This window comes from Marmota monax, unplaced genomic scaffold, assembly GCF_021218885.2.
Source record: "Marmota monax isolate L192 unplaced genomic scaffold, Marmota_monax_Labrador192_F-V1.1 WCK01_AAM20220418_F8-fsc00037, whole genome shotgun sequence".
NCBI classification, from domain to species: domain Eukaryota; kingdom Metazoa; phylum Chordata; class Mammalia; order Rodentia; family Sciuridae; genus Marmota; species Marmota monax.
The window spans coordinates 14052708-14068923 of NW_026693245.1; the positions used below are offsets into that span (position 1 = coordinate 14052708).

General features: G+C 39.6%; 1 protein-coding gene across 1 annotated transcript in view; it reads left to right on the forward strand.

Annotated features, from left to right (window-relative positions):
- The first annotated feature begins 277 nt into the window (after positions 1-277).
- Positions 278-16216, forward strand: part of Zswim6 (zinc finger SWIM-type containing 6) — a 210587-nt gene continuing 194648 nt past the window's right edge. The window contains exon 1 of the mRNA XM_046456269.2: positions 278-953. Within this exon, the coding sequence (XP_046312225.1) occupies positions 293-953 (661 nt within the window). The 5' untranslated portion in view covers positions 278-292. The remainder of the gene's footprint in view (positions 954-16216) is intronic.

Sequence of the window (16216 nt, forward strand, 5' to 3'; positions counted from 1 at the left end):
ACCCACCCGGCACCCAACCCGGCCGCCCCCGCCGCCCCCGTGTCCGCCGAGTGCTCTATTTATGTTTCAGTCCAGCGATTTGCATAGGCCCCGCCCCCAGTCCGAGGTTCTCCCTATCGGAGCTCCGCCTCAGCCTCTGCGTCACGGAGAAGGCCACACCTCTCGTGCCCGTACAAGGAGCGGCGGGCCCTACATGGCAGCGTGGCGTCGCCACGGCGTTTGCGTGTCGCGCTTCCTTGTGCCGTTTATAGGGTCCAGGCACTTCCGCTGTCGGGTTAGAAGCGGCGCGGTCATGGCGGAGCGCGGACAGCAGCCTCCTCCCGCGAAACGGCTCTGCTGCCGGCCGGGCGGCGGCGGCGGCGGCGGCGGCGGCGGAGGCAGTAGCGGCGGCGGCGGCGCGGGTAGCGGCTACAGCTCTGCCTGTCGGCCGGGCCCGCGGACGGGCGGAGCGGCTGCGGCGGCGTGCGGGGGCGGCGCGGCGCTGCTGCCGCCGGGCAAGACCCAGAGCCCCGAGTCGCTGCTGGACATCGCGGCGCGCAGGGTGGCGGAGAAGTGGCCGTTCCAGCGCGTGGAAGAGCGCTTCGAGCGCATCCCGGAGCCGGTGCAACGCCGCATAGTCTACTGGTCCTTTCCCCGCAGCGAGCGGGAGATCTGCATGTACTCGTCCTTCAACACCGGTGGCGGCGCCGCGGGCGGCCCCGGCGACGACAGCGGCGGCCCCGGCGGCGCGGGCGGCGGCACTGGCGGCGGCGGCTCCTCGTCCTCGCCGGCCGCCACCTCGGCCGCCGCCGCCGCCGCTGCCGCCGCCGCCGCCGCCGCCGCCGCCGCGGGGGCCGGGGCCCCGTCGGTGGGGGCCGCCGGGGCGGCGGACGGCGGCGACGAAACGCGGCTGCCCTTCCGCCGGGGCATCGCGTTGCTGGAGAACGGCTGCGTAGACAACGTCCTGCAAGTCGGTGAGTCACGGGGCAGCTGCGGGCCGTCTGTCCATCCGTCAGTCCCTCGGGGAGGCCGCCGGTTCCTCCTTCGCGGGCATCCCCGCAGCCCGGCGCGCGCTCGCACCCCCGCCTCGTGTCCTCACTGGCTCGGACAGTCCATGCGAACCGAGGGCCCATTTCCTCTCTCCGTCCCCGCCCCCGTCTTGGTCTCCCCGGACGGGCCAGCGCGAGTGGAAATGAATCAGCAGGACGCGCCCCTCCGCAGGGTCGGTGGGGTGGGTGTAGGCCCCCCCCCCCCCGCTCTTGGCGCTCTCCCTGCCCTCCTTGGGGCGTACATCCTGGAGGGCTGCTCGCCCGTCTTGCGGGGCGGACGTGGACAAAGGCGCGGGCGGACGGTCGGGCTCGGGCTCGGGTGTGTGGAGGGGCCGTGTGGGGCGGGGGAGGGGGCGCGGGCCGTACAGACAATGCCGGCCCGGCCGAGCCGGGGCCGGGCCGCTCTGCACTCTCCCCCCTCTCCTCTGGTCTGTCGTTCGCTCTTCTTTCTTCCTTTTCCTCCTCCTTCCCACCGCGATTTGAGGGGAGGGGAATGCATATTAACGCCGCTTGGTGGCCGCTGCGCTCGGGGCTCCGACGGGCGGGCAGCCGCGACGCTCTGGGGTCGCTGCTGCGTCTGGCGCAGGCCAGCTCCGCCGGCCGCCCCGCTTTGAGTGTCCTGCGTTCCCCGAGCCTCCCCTGTCCCTGAGTAGCGAGGTAGGGAGGCGGCGGCAGGTTGGACCCTCTACAGAGGAACCTCTGTCTCCGAGGACGCTTGCGAATTAAAGGGCGCGGGCCCCAGAGGGAGCCGCTCGCGCTTCCCTTTTCTGTGGGGCGGCTCGGGAGCCTCACCGCCTGAGCTTGGTCCGCGCTGGGGTCAGGTCGTGGTGCTTCAGCGAGCCGCCAGGAGCACCTCTGGACTGCCACTTGAAGTCGGACTGCAGGAGCGCAGGCAGCGGGCTCTGCGGCCGCTCCCGCGCCCCCCTGGCGCGGCTGCCGGGCATGACCCGGCACTTTGTTCCCGTTTGTAGGTTTATTTGTGCCCTTTTCAATTTTCTGTCAGTCTCCGAAAAGGGGAAACCAAACAAAAGAGTCTCTTTATTTCTTTTCAGGGCTTGTAAAGTAGAAGATATTTGACAAAGGCAAGAGAAGGACTTGTGATTTAAAGCAGCACAGCCCTCTTTTCTCTGACAGACCATGAGAGTTTCCTCAAATACCGAGTTTAAAAGCGTCCCCTGGCCTTCCACCTCCGGAATGTCCCCCCCCCCCATTCTGTCCAGATATCTTGCCAGCCACAACGGTGGGAGTATTTGAACTGCATCAAAATAAACAATGCTATAGTGAAACTCCTCTCTCTGCATATTTTCTCCTAATTACAAATTGCATTTTTTCCAATTCTTTACCATGTTAGTCTTGTTGAAATTGTAGTGAACACCCTACAAAACGGATGGGGATAGATTTCGGAAGCATCTCTGGTTTCTCACTTAGTCTTTTCTCTCTGTAATCCGTTCTTTTTAGCCTCCTCCTTTGGGGGAGTGGGGTGTGGGTCTGGATAGTGGCCCCAAGAGAGAATTAAGATTTGTTTTAATCCGGTCTGGTTAATTTGAATTCTAATGCAATCTGCAAACGTGATTTTCTGCATGGTCATTTATTTCCAAAGGAAGCCCCCAGTGTTGTTCTTTTCTATGCTCAGCACCCTTTCCTTCTGTTTAGAGGGGCTAGCTTTTGAGGCTATCCATCCTTTTTGCCTCCCTCCTCCTTTTTAACATCTAATTAGCATTCTTTAAAGTTATACCATTTTTCTTTTCTGCTGGTTTGAAATGGATTGAAACACATCTATGGTTTTTCAGTATATAACAAACTAGAGTTTAAATTTTTTGGCTTGGCTGGCAACGTTGAGGTTTTTCTTTCTTTTTCTTTTTTCTTTCTCTGTGCTTGACTCTGCTTGCAAGCAATGAGGAATGACAGGAGAGCACATAGGGAGGGTTTCTTGGCTGATTGCATTTAAGCCAGGAATTCACTGTGAAAATAAAGCCAAGGGGCGATAAATAAAAGATGCAATCTTCTCTAGGAGACAGACACTCAGCGTGGGCTTTGCCTGCTTTCATCAGTGGAAGAGGCCTGGGTGAGTAGTTGTAAAAGAAAATAGTAACTTTTTGAATAGTTCCCAAAGGGGAAGGAAGCCACTGAATGGAATTGGCAGTCCTTGGATGTGAAGTGTTATGATGCTTCTAGGGTAGTTTCAAGAGTTGACCACCACTTTGGAAACCCATACATGCTAAACAAGTACTGTCCAAATTGTGGAAGATATTCTTTTTCCCCTCTGAGTTGTGTCAATTGCCTTAACTTCCAAGTTCTATTATTTGTGCCAGTCAGTAAAGAGGTGGAAGACTGAAAATGGCCTGATACCTGAAACTGTGAGATAGAAAACTTAAGGTTTGTTTCCCCCCCTTGAGAGAGGGTGTCTAGATTAAGTATCTGATTAGCTTTAAGGGATAGTTTGAATTGTTATACTAACTCAAGAGACTTATTTTATAATCGTGATTTGAAGTAGAACTTTTTTTGTTGTTGTTGTTTCAGAACCTGAGATGGAAAAGAACAGAATACTGAGTAGATAGCACCACCATAAGCATTTTCTGCTATTGCAGAACTGCAAGTTTGTTCATACAGGAAGTATTCCTTGACTTATAGAGAGGACTAAATTACAGCTACACTAGGAAAGATCTAGTTGTGGGGTTTTATTTTACATTCATGCTGTTGAAGGTTAAGGATTGAACAGAGAGTTGGGCTTGCTAGAAATTAAGCCTGTTTGGTAGTTATTTTGCAACTTGTAGATTTCAAGAAGAAACTTAAAAGTAATAAACTAAATTTTTGATACAGTAGTTATAAACAATATTTAATTAGTGCAGAACTGCCCACTAGTTGGTTATAGGAAAGGTTTTAGAGAAACTATTGTTGACTTATTTATGTTCAGTAATGATATGAACAGGGAGCGGTCTCTGAAGGTACTATTATGCCAGTATTATTGACAGCATTTAAGGAATAAAATAGAAGTTACTATATAAATAATTTTCCTCAAATTTCTGCCTGGGAAAGAGCTTCCCTTAAATGATAGAAAACTAAAATGATGAAGGGAAAGATTAATTTAATTGAATACAAATCTAAAAATTTTTGGAGGGCTGAAAGCACCATAAATCAAGTTAAGCAGCTCACTGGACTTTATTTATAGCATGTTTGACCAAAGGCTGGCTGAAAACTCCTAAAAATTGGTAAAAAGTTCAAAAAATTTATGAATAACTCAGTAGGAAAATGAAAAATTTCAGAGCCAATGGAATGCAAATGGTTAATAAGCATACCTTTCTTAAGTCTTACCTAAAGAGATACCGAATAAAAATGAGATGCCATTTTCATCGACTTTACTGGTGAAGACTAAAAGATAGATAGTAATGGTACCCGAAATCAGTTGGGGACATGGGAAAGAGAATGCTGACTACCTTGCTTTTTGGCACAGTCTTTTTATCTCATTTCTAGGAATTTATCCTATAGATAATATTGATATAAGTGCATAAAATGCTCTGTGTAGCAGTGCTTATTTACTATATGGTCTGCAGTATTAAGAAGTTGGAGTCAACCTAAACGTCTATCAGAAGGGAACCGATTAAGTAGTATTTAGTAGAATGCTATGCAGCCATGAAGAATTAAGTTGATTTATATATTCTAACAAGGAAAGATAACCAAAATATTTCATTTTAAGTTATGTCAAAAACTTCATAGAGAATGCTGCATTTTTACAGCAAAAGGCAGACTTGTGTTTAAATGCATTAAAACATCTGGAAAACAATTCAAGCAACCATTGAATAGTTGGTGCCTTTGGAGAAGGGCATTGAAGTGAATAGGCAAGGTTGGAAGGATTTTACTTCTTTCTTTATGCCTATCTTATAGTTGGTTTTTGTTTAAAACTAGAAGCATATATTTTTTTTGCAATTAAAGAAACTTTAAAAATTAGACTTGAGATTTTGTCTTTTTTTGTTTTGGTGTGTTTGCGTGGGTGTTTGTGTATGCTTGAGTGTGGACATGCATGTTCTTTATGAAAGCCTGGTTATATCCCTTCCCCCTATTTTTGGTTTTGAAACACACAGTTTCCTTATTTGTGACTAAACAGTTATTTTAGAGGCAAGACATGTTTAAGAAAAACTAGAATCTTGTCTTTTTGGATGAAAAGGAAGGAGGTAGTTTTAAAAGAAGTTGGCTTTTTATTTTTCTGCTAGTTGCTTTTGGAGAGAAGAGAATATTGCCTGGAATTCTGTTAATACTTGGGTCCACACATTCTTAAAGCCTTTCCATATTTATTATTAAAAATTTGTGGTTTTCTTAGGGGGTGGCAGGGCAGTAAAAGAGGATTATTATTAGAATTAAGATGAATAAAGCTGGATGTGGTGGTGCACACCTGTAATGCCAGCGGCTCTGGAGGCTGAGGGAGGAGGATGGTAAGTTTGAGGTCAGCTTTAGCAACTTAGCAAGACCATAAGCAACTTAGTGAGACACTGTCTCAGAATACAAAATAAAAAGGATGGGGGATGTGGTTCAGTGGTAAAGCATCCCTGGGTTCAATCCTACCAAAAACCAAACAAAAATGATGAATAAAAATTTAAATGAGGTAATTTATTGGTTTTTCTTTGAGCACTTAGATTTTCTTTATAGGCTGTAGATGATGATACAAGGATGTAAAAAGTCCCTTCAGAATTGTGTATTTTTAAAATTGAAGATGGTACATTTTATTGAATGGATTTTCAATGTTAAATACAGAACAATTTTGTATAGATACCTGTACTTTTTCTGTCTTCCCCCTCACTCCCAGTGTTGGGGATTTAATCCAGGGTCTTGAGCATGCTAGGTATATAATCTTCCACTGAGCTATGTCCCCAGCCCTTTTTCTGCCTTTTGATTAATGAAAAAGTACAATACACAAAAGAAGAAGTTTTCAAACTAGTTACTTTGTGTTTTTGTGGATGAGATGTTTTGATACCTGAGTATGTCCTCAATATTATTCAGGGGGAAGTTAGATATTCAGTTTTAGGTGAGGAATATGTAGCATCTGTCCCTATACTCCATTCTCTGATGGCTTGTATTAACCCAATGAGGAAATCTAAAGTGTTTAGTAGAAAATATTTTTTTTTGTAGCGCAAGGACTTAAACAGTAATGGAAGGTGGAATTGCAGATTTGGGTTAAGCAAATATTTCTAGTTTTTTTCAGTCTTGAAATTTCTTGCTACATGATCTTGTTAATGAGTATATCTTTGGATTGAAAAGACCCATCCCTGTTATTTTTTTTCTCCTTTTGTGTTGGGTTTCATTCTTTTTGCAAATATAAAACTTTGATGCATTCCCTTTTATAAACTTCAGGATGAATATGGAATAAGTCCTTTAATAGAATAATTATTGCAATTAATCAGACAATTTAATCTTATTGTCTTTTTAAAAAATATTTTTTAGTTGTCAATGGAACTTTATTTATTTATAAGCCACACTGAGAATTGAACCCGGTGTCTCACATGTGCTAGGCAAGTGCTGTACCACTGAGCTACAACCCCAGCCCAATCTTATTGTCTTAAAGCGTGTCTTTGTTGATTTTCAGGGTGTTTATTCCAAGGCTTTTTTTTTTTTTTTTTCATAAGGTTAATCAATTAGTGTCAGATGCTTCATATGGAAAAATATATCCCAGCATCTCTTTTCTCATATTATATTGTCTTTAGTTACAAATGTGTGAATTCAGCTAGTAATATGTCCAGTGAAAAGGATGGCAAAAGAAGAATGATGTGTTTTCTTTTAGGAAAGTCATCCTTTTAAAAAATTACGTGATTGGATCTGTACTGTTCCACTGTAAATTTTCTTCACTGAAACAAGGTGAATTTCAAGCAGATAAGAGATGCCAGCATATATACATATGCATATATTTTATGAAATAGTTAGAATTGAGATAGTAATAGATTGTCCACTGTGAAAAGGGGTACAGGGTAAACATCTTAAAAATTAGCAGTGACGTACTTATGACAGTAAGATTTAATTGTTTTATTAATGACAATAATTCTACTGAGGGACACATATCCTGATGTTTCTAAAAGAGTGCATCAAAGACTCACATCCGCAAAAATGAATTTGGTACCTTGAAGGCACATATTTACATATTTATGTGATAAAACATTCATTTAATGTTAGAAATTTTCATAAGGGCAGTCATTAAGCTCAAACTACTATTGACTTAGATTGTAGGTAAGGACAAATATATTAGAAACAAAGCAGATTAAGTATTTTTTTTAAAGTGTAATAAACTATATGAAACTGACAAACCAGTTTTAATTACCTTCCAAATTACCATGCTATAATTAAAAAATGGTGCTTTCATCTAATGAAAAGACTAATTTAACTTTCTTGTTTTATTTTTTAACATGTAAAATGTTTGAGGATCGCCATAAATCTGACAGCATGAGCTATTCTTCCTTTAAATGCATGGGAAGACTATCTCCTGAAAAATCAATATCGAATAATAATTTTGAGAGAAATGTTACATGGTCCATTTCCATGAAAAGAGATTCTTGTTTCTTAGTCATAGCCATAGTCTCAAAAATAAAGTGTGTTGGTTAGATTTGTTTATAAAACCTGGGTATCTTTTTGGTTTTTGCTTTTAGTGCCCTGTGTGTTGCTAAGAATATGCTATATGCATAGTTTTTAGTTCTTTAAAAATAGAATCCTCCTTTTTTCATCTAGAAAAGATAGCTAAAGCAAGCTTTGGAGAGAAGACAGTGCAAAATTTGCTTATGATTTTGAATGTTTAGCTTATTGAAGCATTGCTATTCAGCTGATAGAACACTGTTGCTTAAGGGTATGCTAAATGTTTGACATCTGTTAAACAACAACAACAACAAAAAGTTTCTGGGGATTGAATCCAGGGGTGCTCTCCCACTGAGCTACATTCTTAACTCTGTTTATTTAGAGACAGGGTCTCACTAAGTTGCCGAGGCCAGCCTTGTTCAAGCTTGTGATCCTCCAGCCTTCAGCCTCCTGTGTAGCTGGGATTATAGGCCTGTGCCATCATTCCTGGCTATATTTGTGGAATTCTTCAATGATAACTAGTTTTGTGTCAGCTGACATACACATACATATACACTTTTTTGTTTTTGTGGTACTGGGAATTGAATCGTGGGGTGCTACCACTGTATATACCCGGGAACCTTTCATTTTTATTTTGAAACAGCGTCTTGCTAAGTGGCTGAAGCCGACTTTAAATATTAGATTATCCTGCCTCAGCCTAAATTGCTGGCCTGAGCCACCAAATGCACTTGCACATGTGCATTCTCTCTCTCTCTCTCTGTCTCTGTCTCTCACACACATTTACAAATGGGGATAAAAGGAGACAGATAAACCCAGTTATAATTTGAGTACTGTTATTCCAAGCATATTTCAGTGATCCCTGTATACAGATGCATTATCCCATATGAGAAATTTTTATAAATAAAATACTCTTGGATTATACTGTTATCTATTCATAGAGTTATGGAGATTGTGGAGATGAACAAATCAACTCCAGCTTTAAAAATTTTTTCTGATAAGAAAACTGAGGCCCAAACACTTCAAGTAGAATTTCCAGAGTGGGTTAGTAATCGCCAAAGCTAAACCTTGAATCTCTTTTTCCACAGCAGCGTGAACTATCTCTTGGTTTGCTGGGAATGTTTCTTAGTCTCAGAAATAAAAAAAACCTGTATTCTTGAATGTAAATTGACAATACTGTTGGAGATGTCATTTTACTAAGTGTTATGAAAGTATTTCAATGTAGTGTTTTAGTTTCATGCAACATTCTAATGTGTTCAGTTTAGTAATGGTTCTAGCATGCAAAATATGTGCTATTGTTTGTAGATGTTTGGAAACTGTGATAATGTTAAGAGATTTAAGTTCAGGAAAAGTTACGTTAACTGTGCCAAACTTGAGTACAGCTGTGTGATACCTATGAATGTATGTGTACATTCATGTAAAAAAGAATTTATTGAAAGTTTAAAGTGCTTGGTTATTCATAACAACAGAAGGTGATGCCCAGTAAGAAGTTTGGTCTGAGTTTAGTGCGTTTACAGTACTGTTTGCATTTGATCTGTTTTTGTAGGTATCTCACTGTTCTAGTCAATGTTCTCATTCCCTCATCATCTGTAAATAGTGCATAATTGATGCTTCAGTATAGGCCTGTATACGAAAGCACTGTTGCATGTAATTGATGGGGCCCCAGGATATTAGTAACCTCTAACCTTCAAAGACATTTTCTATGATTTGGGGTGGTTCTTCACTGAACATGATTTATGGTAAGATTTTTAGTACTACAACATTTACAAATGGAGTAGTAACAGCAGCTAACATTTCTACAGCAGTTAACCATGTGCTAGATACTGCTCTCTCTGCAGTAATAACTTATACCAACAGTCATAGGTAGGCACTATTGTTCTCATATCACAGGTAAGGAAATTGAAGCACACAAAGAACAAGTAACTTTCCCCATACAGGCCAGTGCATGACCAAGCCAGATAGCCTTCTGGTGCTCTTACACTCCAAGCAGATCTGCTTGTGATGCATCATCTTACCTTTACTGGAAGGTTATCTTTAAGCTTATAGTCTCTTGTTACTTTTTAGAGTGACTTTCACAGTGACTTGAATTGTAAATTATGCTCAAAGCTATGATTTTTAAATATGCATCTTAAAATTTTACTTGAAAAACAGTGTCTCTTAAAAATTTCTTTCCCCTCTCTGCTGTGGATTGAACACAGGGCCTTGCATGTGCTAAAATATGCACTCTACCACTGACTTATACCACCCAGGTAAAAAATGTCTTTTATGAATGAATTTCAGCTTTGGATGATGATTGTGTTAGGTGATTTTGATTAACTTCCATGAGAAGTTGAACTTTTGAAACAAATAACTTGCCGGTTAGGTCTAATAATTTATGTGCTGCAAAGTATGTGCTCGAAGTTTATTTAAGAAATTACATATTTATCTCATTATAAGGCCCTTAAAATACTGTAATTAAAAATTAATACTATTTCTTGTTGCTAGTAGTGAGATTTGAGTTTTATAGTTCCAACTGTGCAGTTGCCAGATCCTGATGTTAATTGGAAGGATGCTGTAGAATTTGTCAGTACATTTAAACTCTGACTAACCCAATAAGCTGATCAGATAATTTGGAAGCTTGTTTAGTGAGTTCAGGTGACTGGCTGCCTTGTCTTGCCTTACTTAAGTCTGTTTACTTAAAACATTTTCATTGTTAGTTGGTGTCGTATTTCTGCTGTTGGAATATGTACAGAAAATATGCATAAGGAGATATATAGAACCAGTCCACAGAATCGTTTTAAAATCTGTTTACTTAAATCCGTGTAATTTAGAATTTCATATATGTCTGGTTTTACTTGTGAAATACTTCTTGACAGACACCAGTAATTTTGTCAATGAAGTGTAGGTTTTTTTTTTTTTTTTTAATAATTTAGGTACAAAGGACAAAGACTAGTGCCTTCTCAACATTCGTCTTCCTTGGTAAAGGCATGCACAGGTGGAAGCAGCATTGTCTTTGGTCATGTTGAACCTTTGCTTCTGATACCCCTTTTCTGTTAACTCATTTCTGTAAAGAAATGGTCATTAATTTTATAGATCCTTGTTATACAATCCTAAAACTCAAATACCAGAAATTTGTAATCTCTTGTTCATATGAACAAACTTCATAATGTGTTAGTTCTGTTCTTTAGGATGTTTTTTTAGCATTTTTCAAACTTCCTCAGTTTATTGTTATTTATTTACTTAGTACTGGGGATTGAGTGTAGGGGCACTTTACTACTGAATTACATCCACAGTCCTTTTATTTATTTATTTTTAAAATTTTGATACAAGTTCTTGCTAAGTTGTTGAGGATCTCACAGGTTGCTGAGTTCGGCCTCAAACTAATGATTCTCCTGCCTCAGCCTCCCACCTCAGTATTCTGGATCACTGGTATTATAGGCATGTGCTACCTTACCAGGCTGAATTTTATTTTCTTAATGTTTTCTAATAATTTCTCCCTTTTGTCCCTCCTCAAATATCACTGGTATAATTATGACCCTTCAGCACAATGAAATTGGCTGTTCTTATCAAGATTGTAGTTCATACTTTGTCTCTAGTAAGTAGTAATGCCAAGGACTGAAATAATCAGTGGCTATTTTATGGTGTTGGTGGAATCAAATAAGACTTGAGGGCAAGAGATGGGGAGGCTCTGACCCAGCCTGCCTAAAAGGACTAGTCCCCCACCCCCCACCTTTTTCTCTGTTTTTTTTTTTCTTTTCTGGGGGATGGGATAGGTGAAGTGAGGAGTAGGAGGGTAGGCGGGGGTGGGGGACGGGGTGGGGGAGACAAGAGAGGTAAAAAATACCTATCAAGAGCATATTTCATTTCCTTCATCCCCTGCAGGTGTCTGCCCTCCTTCCAGCCTCCTTTGAATTAGGGAAATAAAGCTGAGGTCAGAAGGACCTATGTGTTCCAGCTGCTGTTGAACTGCTATTTTTAGCCTGGCCCTACATCAGGCTGGCACCAGGCCATGATGGCACAGGGCCAGCACTTCGTGGGACTGCTGGCAAATGTCAGAAACTTAACTTTTCTTCAAACGAACTGAACTAAGTTTCAGACGGGTTCTGTGCTGTGGTACTGTATTTATATGTACTGTTTTGAAATATAGGGTATGTGTTTTTAAAGAAATAATGGATTTTTAATAACCATATAAATAATTTTGAAATATATAACTATTTCTTAAGGCAAATTTTGCCTTATCAGGTCAGACACATATCTGGCTTAAAAATTTTGGTTTTGTGGTGTCTCCAAGAGGTGCAAGACTTATTTGGATTATTTAATATGCTTTGGCATCTTTTTAAAATTGCCATTGTTGAAGTTGGAGAGTCTGAATTGCTTTGTATAATAATCATAAGTGTCATAAGACATTTCAGAAAGCATGTACTTTTTTCCTCTACGGTTCTCTTTGCTAACATATTTATGTAGGCTTAGGTTTGATTAATGTTCTAATAATATATTTAACTGAAAATGCTTACTATTCTTGTATAGGGAGTAGCTAGGTTTTACTTGAAATACCAGTATATGCATCCAGATTCTGTATACTCTATAGCCAGCCCACATTATGTAGATTGTGTTTGCAAACTGAGTTTTAAACTTTTGGATGCATATGTGAATTTATGAACTTACTTGAAAATTATGTTGTATTAGTTCTTGAATAATTTTGGGAAGAGTGAAAAGAATGTCACAGCATGAATTTGTATTTTTGGAAGGGTCTACAGTAAGAAGAATGTAATATTTATGGTCTTCCTATAATGGTACATGGAAAAGCTGAGCGTAGTTAGGGATGGTTTGTGGTACACAGTGAATTACCACCCTGTAAGTAGAAACAGAATAGTGATGATTATTTGCTTATTTAGTAGCGATGAGTGGTATAATGTACTTAGATCTGTTGGATGGTCAGGATAACATTAGTTGGTGCATTGATCTGATACCTTTCCTAAGGTAGTACAAAATAATTGGCTAAAATAACTAGAAATAGAATCAAATTGATTTCTTCTTTTTCTTTAAGGTGGTTACTGGATGAATTCTGCTGAATTCACTTCTGTGAGAATAAAAGTTTAAGTTGAATGATTTAGTGATGGTTAAAGGTTAATGGTTGGTTAAAGGAGAACGGCTGGCCTTAGCTTACAGAAGACAGATGTTTTAGTTTATTTACATATTTACATCTTTAAACATAGATGTTTACATCTTGGATATGAGAAGTTTGGCATTTTGCAGATTTTGATCCAAGAATATTTTATTTCTTAGGATGAAAACAAAAATTTCATTAGGAAATAGAATGTCTCAAATAGGGCATTAAGTATGTTGAACTATATCACGGTGTAGTAATTATACCATATGGTGTCTTTTCGCAGTTAGAAATTATGGTAGTTATTTTGAAAGTGACTTGGCATTAGATCATCACCTGATACATCTATGTATGATCTCTATATATACATGCAAATATGTAATTTAATAGGCATGGAAAATAATCTGCATGGTAGTAGGTAAGTGACATTTTATGGACTCTTCAATTTTATTTAGGTGTGTCATGTAAATGGTGCCAGCTGTAGTTTAAAAAGTAGCTTGATTAAAACTGGAGCCTATTGGTAGTGTGGTTTAAATGCCTTATAAGTATGCTGTTGGAATTATTTTTCTTTAGGAACTTGTCAGAGCGGTTTCTTTCAGTTTTCATGGATCTCTAATTGGCAAGTTACTAATTAAGATGTTTCATAAATAGCAGGAAATTCCAAAGGCTGGTGGCATTGCATATTTGCTTGCAGTAAGGATGCAACAGTGGGATAAAAACTTTAAAAACTCTTCATTTTAACAGTACAAAATACATTTATTTAAAAATGGATTTTAAAATTGTTTTAGCAGATTTGTTTCATTTGAGATTTTTTCATATTCTTTGTTAACAATTTTTATTTTCATAGTTTATAATTGTAGATGTTAGAACATTGATAATATCAAGCTAGTGACTGGATTGATTTAAAAGTTAGTGCTATGAAGTTCTGAATGTGTGTTAGGTCATATATTAGCTGTGGTGTATGTTTTGATTTTTGATACATCATAAAACTTATGAATTCTTGAGCTTTTCTATGAAATTTATCTTTTGAGCCAAGAATATGGTTTATATTTTTTAACTTCGTGTGTGTGTGTGTGTTGGGAACTTCAAGGTGGTGGTGGTGGTACTGGTGGGTTAAGCTTATATGAGCACCAAAAATTAAGTAGCCATGGTCATCTGATAGAGTGGCCTCCCTTTCCAGGAATTTATACTTCAGCGGACTGCTTATTGAAAGTTGTTTTAGAACATTTTTGCTTTTCCCTTCTTGCTTTTCCCTGCTGACACTTCTTGCTAAAAATTGTAGACATCTTATATGTGAAAGTTCAGTGTATGATCAAAACCGGTCTATGGTAGTGTTAGAGATATAATGCTATTGCATTTCTAATGTACTCCTTACATTGCTGTTTTCCTGTTTAATCCTTCCCAATTTTTTTTTCTCTTTTGCAGTTTCGTTTGTAATAATTTAGAATTAAACATTACTCTCTTAAGAAACCTTCTTTAATAAATCGAAACCATTGTATTTCTTAGAATTTTCATAGTTTAAAAAAAAATTCTGATAGATTCATTTAGATAATACAGTGATGTCCACTACCCCCCTTTGTGAAAGTAGGTAGACCTGAAATTCTACAAGGGGTTGTTGGAGAAACTGACCCTACCCTGATTTCATGGTCTCTTCCAAACTTTAGAACACAACTGTGGAACTCATCTTTATTGTAAAATAAAGTTTGAGGAAATGAAGAGGCCAGTCTTCATATGAGAATATCAGATTCTGTGTAGGATTGCAGATTTCTAAGTATCGTTGATGGTGGGAACATCACTTGGCTAATCAAATTGACTCAATATATGAAGTGCTAGCAAATGAAAAATAAAAATATTCTGCCATATACTGTTATGGGCTCATTGTTTAATGGATATTTCTAGTTTAGTTTAAGATAGAGTTAAAAAGCAATTAAAATACAAAGTTTGTTTTTGGAGTGAAAAACAAATCTCTTAGTTTGGATTTATAATGGCAAATTTTAAATCCAGGAGAGCCAACTATTAATAGTGTTAGTGCAGTGTGTACATAGCAGACATTGAAATGTCACTTGAATGAATGATAGGATTAGATGATATGCCAGCGCTATGGGTGCCTTTATGAAATTGTTTTGGTTGGAAAAAAGAACAGCTCTGAGTTTCTATTTGATTTTCTGAATCTTAGTTGCTATAATATAGTCTCTTAAGAAGATATTCTGAATAACAGTATGACCACTGGGTAGGTAGGTTGTTTTTTAGTATTGGGTAGTCATTGCATTTCTGCACACACTGTGGAAATTTTCTTTCTTTGAGAGGACATTACTATCATCAGCCAAAAAATTATTCTGAAAGCAGTTTGTTTATAAGGTGATTCTAGCTTTTAAGCAGAAAGAAATTTGGGTATTACACCCATGTAGCAAAGTACTTTTGAGTTGCCCAAGAAAATAAGATTGTATTGTGGGAATAAGAGATTGCCTTTTCCTTTTATTTAACTTTTAAAAGAAATTGGTACTGGGAATAGTGGTACACCCTGTAATCCTCAATGACTTGGGAAGCTGAGGCAGGAGGATTGCCAGCCTCAGCAACTTAGTTCTATCCTCAGCAATTTAGTGAGACCATGTCTCAAAATAAAAATTAAAAAAAGCATTCAGGGATATAGTTTGTGTAATTCAGTGGTGAGGCATCCCTGGGTTCAATCCCCAGTATTCCCCCCCCCCCCCCCCCCCAAAAAAAGAAAGAAATTGGTAAAACTAAATTTTAGGTTTTTTTTTTTTTTTTTTTTTTTTTAAATGTACCCCACTCTACCCCCTTGACTTTCAAAACACACAGAACTTCAAAACATCTGTAAGATCTTATACGATGTGAAAAGACATTAGCAAATTAACAGGAGTGGTTTATTTAACTGGTCTACAAAATGCTGATGATTCCTTTGAGGTAGAATTTGCTTAAAATTTTGTTTTGCATAAAGTAGAATACAACAAAGAAGGTTTTTTTTTTTTTTTAACAATTTAACAAAAGGGATATATTCTCAATGGTTGGCATCCTGAGAAGGATGGGTTTTCCAGATAACCCAGTTATCCAGATAATTGGTAGTCTTGGTTTATATCCCCTTTTCTGGACAAGTTGTCACCTCTTTTACTCTGAGAAGTATTTTAGTTTGAATGAAAAAGTCAATGATTACTTTGGCCAGGTATTTTATTTCTCAGAAGAAGAGGGGAAGAAATAAATCAGTTTAAAGTTGTACTTTGCGTGTGGACAGTGGGGAGGGAAGGGAGAGGGGGAGGAGTTGTTTGGGACTAAAAGGAGACCTTGGGTTTTCCTCTGGTCTTCATGAGGGGACTCCCCACAATCTCTTCAGATAGGAAATACACCATTTCTGTGTTGATTCTTAGACCAAGAGGAAGCATTTAAGAGATTCTTAATTTCCATAGGTTTGATGTATCCTCCCCACTTCATTTTCTGCAGTTTAAAGATAGGTAGATTTTTATATTCTCACTTAGAGTTGAATTTTAGAGGCTTGTATTAATAGTACATTTCTGTTTGCACATCTTTAATCTTAGGATTG